The sequence below is a fragment of the Microtus ochrogaster genome, chromosome 2 (assembly GCF_000317375.1).
Source record: "Microtus ochrogaster isolate Prairie Vole_2 chromosome 2, MicOch1.0, whole genome shotgun sequence".
Taxonomy (NCBI): Eukaryota; Metazoa; Chordata; class Mammalia; order Rodentia; family Cricetidae; genus Microtus; species Microtus ochrogaster.
In genome coordinates this window covers 66183319-66187645 of record NC_022010.1, presented here as the reverse complement: position 1 = coordinate 66187645, position 4327 = coordinate 66183319, and the positions used below count along the sequence as shown (strand labels likewise).

At 37.6% G+C, this 4327-nt stretch overlaps 1 protein-coding gene across 1 annotated transcript in view; it reads right to left on the bottom strand.

Annotated features, from left to right (window-relative positions):
• The window catches only part of Senp7 (SUMO specific peptidase 7), a 110039-nt gene that overhangs the window by 16362 nt on the left and 89350 nt on the right, over window positions 1–4327 (bottom strand). Inside the window, exon 16 of the mRNA XM_026787658.1 lies at window positions 2287–2403. Within this exon, the coding sequence (XP_026643459.1) occupies window positions 2287–2403 (117 nt within the window). The remainder of the gene's footprint in view (window positions 1–2286; window positions 2404–4327) is intronic.

Below are 4327 nucleotides of genomic sequence, written 5' to 3'. Positions count from 1 at the left end.
GTGTGTGTGTGTGTGTGTGTGTGTGTGTGTGTGTGTGTGTGTGTTGAGACAGAGAACTCAGGACAGCTTGCAGCTCCTTGTATCTTCAGGGTAGCTCTGGTGTGTGTGTGTGTGTGTGTGTGTGTGTGTGTGTGTGTTGGGGTAAGGAAAGTATTCAAGTTAGAGAACAATATCCCAATCACCCAGATGAAGAATGGAATATACTCCTGCCAGTAAAACTGGGCAATGTCTTAATTCATGACACAGGACACAGTACTCAGGAGAGTTTCTCCTTGGTAACAGAAATCAGTTTGTTGGCCTCATTTTAGCAAGTGATAAGGATAACTATCTTTAAAACAAGACTTGAAATTACCAGACTACTTCCAGGTATTGCAACTGTGTCTTAAAAAACTGACACATTTATAGAAACACAACAACACTTAATCGTCAACAAAATCATAAAGCATTCAAAGTTACAAAGCATGACTCATAAAGAAAACTGTTGAGCAATGGTGGCACACACCTTAATCCCAGCACATGGGAGGCAGAGGCAGGCAGATCTCTGTGAGTTCGAGGCCATCCTGCTCTACAGAGTTACAGGACAGCCAGGGTTACACAGAGGAACTCTCAAAAAGCCAAAAGAGAAAAACCAGCAATGATGCCAATTCATAATTTACACAGACCAAACAAAAATACATGAAATTATCAGAATTGCATTCCCAAGTGGAAGATATAAAAAAGATTCAAACTGAATTTCTAGACACTGTAAAGTATATCTTTATAAATATGTAATAATGTGAGATTCTGAGCCTTTGTGACTAGAATAAAATAAAATTATGACTAAAAGTGGAGTCCAAATAATAATAAGTTCATAATCTTTAAAAAAATTAGATCTCTCAATTGAGTGTTAGAAATTTTTAGTCTAGGGATATAGTGCAAAATGAAGAGTAAAAACAAATTTTCTTTGCACAAAAAGGCTTTAGGAATTACTTGTGTTCTTGTTTTGTTTTGGTTTTTGTATTTTAGTTAGGCTTTATTTGGGTTTATTAAGACAGCCTATTGCACCATATAGCCTGGTCTGGCCTTGAATTTTAGCCCCGTGGATGCCAAGATTAAAGGGCTGTTCCCCTACACCTGGATTGCATGGACGTTTAAAGGGCTTTCATAGCTATTCCTGAAAACTTTTTCTATTCAACATGTTGCCTTTTTTCTTTCTGTCTTTTTTTGGAGACAGGGTTTCTATGTAGCTTTGGAACTCACTCTGTAGAGCAGGCTGGCCTCGAACTCACAGAGATCTATCTGCCTGTCTCTGCCTTCTGAGTGCTAGGATTAAAGGCATGTGCCACCACTGCCCAGAAAGTTGGCTTTTTTTTTGTAAGTTTAAAATTTTACTGCAATCATGATGGATTTTCTAAATGACAGTTAACTGTTAGAATACATAATGGTAGTCAGAACACAGTCCAGAAATGGAGCCGTGTGAAGAGCCATGTTTGTGAGAACACTCCAAGAAAACAGGAGTGCAGTGACCTGATTCTTCAAACACATGGACTTGTTCTTGGAATGTGTTTTCATGCTCCTCCCAGGGATAGCAGATGGGACTGACTTTACTTCAGATTACTGATTATTGCTTGCTGTTGTTATTCAACTAAATGTTTAAACTAGCCTTTATATACTCTATGGAAGAGCATGTTTCACCACGTGTGCCTTGTCCTTGTGACTGTATACGCTCGACCTTTACTCAGGTGACCGTATAGACTGTCTGATGCTCTGAATAAAGCTGGCTATGGCATGAGACTTTAGTCTGCCTCGCTCATCAGCTCCATTCCTTAGGTCCTACCGCCTCCAGAACACTGACGAAAGATAGATAAAAAGAGTTGTTTCTTTTCCATCCCCAAAGTGTTTGGAATTTTGTAAATATTTCCTTCACCACAATACAGAGTGTTCAAAAAGTACACATCAAAAAATCAACACATTAAAAACTAAGTCGAAACAGCAAGCAATAACTCTTCTGACATGTGTAGTGTCTACAGACCGTGAGAGAATACAAATGAATTAGTCAACTTCAGTAAAATTCTTTCTGGTAGGCAAAATGCTTTCTGAATCTGAAATCTTGCCAAGTTACTCTTAACTAAAATTAAAAATAGTTCAGATACAGGTACCTATTTTCAGGCAGGGGAACAGCTCAACAGCAGAGTTCTTTCTTAATATGCAAAAGGCTCTAGGTTCAATCCTGAGTACAACTGAAAAAAAGGCGCTTAAATTTTACAGTAAAACCTTTAAAACAAATGAAATCATTATTGTACTTACTTAAGATAAAAGTCAATGATTACATCGTTAAGAAATTCTCCTTCTTCTAAACATTCCAAATCTTCATTAGTTACTCCCAAGCCCCCCTTGGTAGGTGGTGGAGGATAAACAATCAACCTTTAAAAAATAAAAATAATTTAAAGTATAATTTATATTATATAAAGTATATTTATATATAACATGTAATATATTTATATAAGTTACATTAATACTGATGAGAAGCCAAAGACAATGGCACTGGGGTTTGATCCTACTTCATGTTCTGGCTTTGTGGAGCCTAGCCAGTTTGGATGTTCACCTTCCTTGACCAGGATGGAGGGGGGAGGACCTTGGACTTTCCACCTGACTGCTCTTGGGTCTGGAGAGGGAGGAGGAAAGAAGTGAGGGGAGGGGGAGTGGAGTAGGAGGAAGGGGAGGGAAATGGGAGGATGGGAGGAGGCAGAAATTTTTTTTCCAAGAAAAAATAAATTTTAAAAAAATAGCATTAATTAAGAAAGTTTTCATGAAACAGCCACTAGGTAGTAATATCTATAGCTAAACTTTATATGGTAAATTGGGCAACGGTGGTGCATGCCTTTAATCCCAGCACTTATGAAGGTGGAGGCAGGTGATCTCTGTGAGGATGAAGCCAGCATGGTCTACAAAGTGCATTCCAGGACAGTATCCAAAGCTACAGAGAAACCATGGCTCAAAAACCAAAATCTAAATAAATAAATAAATACAAACAGAACCAAAAAAAAATTTATATGGTAAAATATCAAGACATAACCGATTATACTTTCCTACATTTTCATGAATCTCCTACGGTACACTGGCCATTAGTTTTTCCTTTCCGTTAACTCCTAGGGGCTAGTTCAGAAGACTAATGTCTAACACACACTCGTCTAATCCAGTACTCAAAACCCCTCCATCTTTCTGGAGGCCAGAGGTGGATAACAGAGAAGTCAGCGCAAACCTACCAGAACACAAAGGAAACAATGGAGCACAGCTGGAAAGTGGCAGAGGAGAGGTGACAATGCAGAAGCCTCTCAGGCACACTCCCTTGAAGGTGAGAGGGAAAACCAGAAGTGACTTCTGCTATAACTCGGGAATTGTTAGGGCACCATTTGATGAGCAAATGTAATAATTTAATTTAAAAAAATTAATAAAATAAACAAAATTTAATAAAAAAAACAATTATTTAATAATTTAATAAATAAATTTTATATTGCTTATGCCAGAAAAATGTTATGAAACCAAGTGTCATCCACAGGTGGTTTCATCTTGATACCAAAGCATTTAAACAAGAAAACTGAAAAATTTAAATTTAATTTGATAGTTTCTATGTAACCAGTGCCTTACCCTGTGCTTTCAACTGCTTTAAAAAAAAGGAAGGGAATAAATACTCAAAGGTGGCATAAATAATCTCCAATGTACAGAATACTCTGCCTTCCCAGAAGCAGAAAACATATAAAAGCAGCACCTTTAAAAAGAGAACTTAAATAAACACCAAAGTACCTAAACTGAGAAATAGTCTAAAAAGCAAATTCATTTCTTTATCATGTATTCATCTATAAGAGGCACAATTTCCAAAACCATAGATTGCTACTCCAAGACTTTCAATAAGTTCTTTAATTTCCAATATAATGAGTCGTTTTTTTCATAGAGACACAAAATGAAATTAAATGACACCTATTATTTTCATGATCATTTGTATTGCCTCATAAAATTATTCCCATCACTAGCTACGAGTACAAAAGTCAAACTCAAACCATTTCAACAGGTGATATGCTTAAAAGTCACAGTGTAAGCTCTCCTGGCACGCACGCGTGTTTCCCCCGCTTTCCCTTCTCTTTCTCTTCCTCTCTCTCTCTCTCTCTGCCCCCTTCTCCCTTTCCCCTCCATAACCCCCTAAATAAATATTAAATCTCACTCTAAAAAAAAAAAAGTCACAGTGTAAGTTCAAGCAACCACTACAACACCGCTACAAACAAGTCACCATGCAGCTCCTCCTTCTACAACCACTACAACCCTGCTACAGACAGGTCAGGACGCAGCTCCT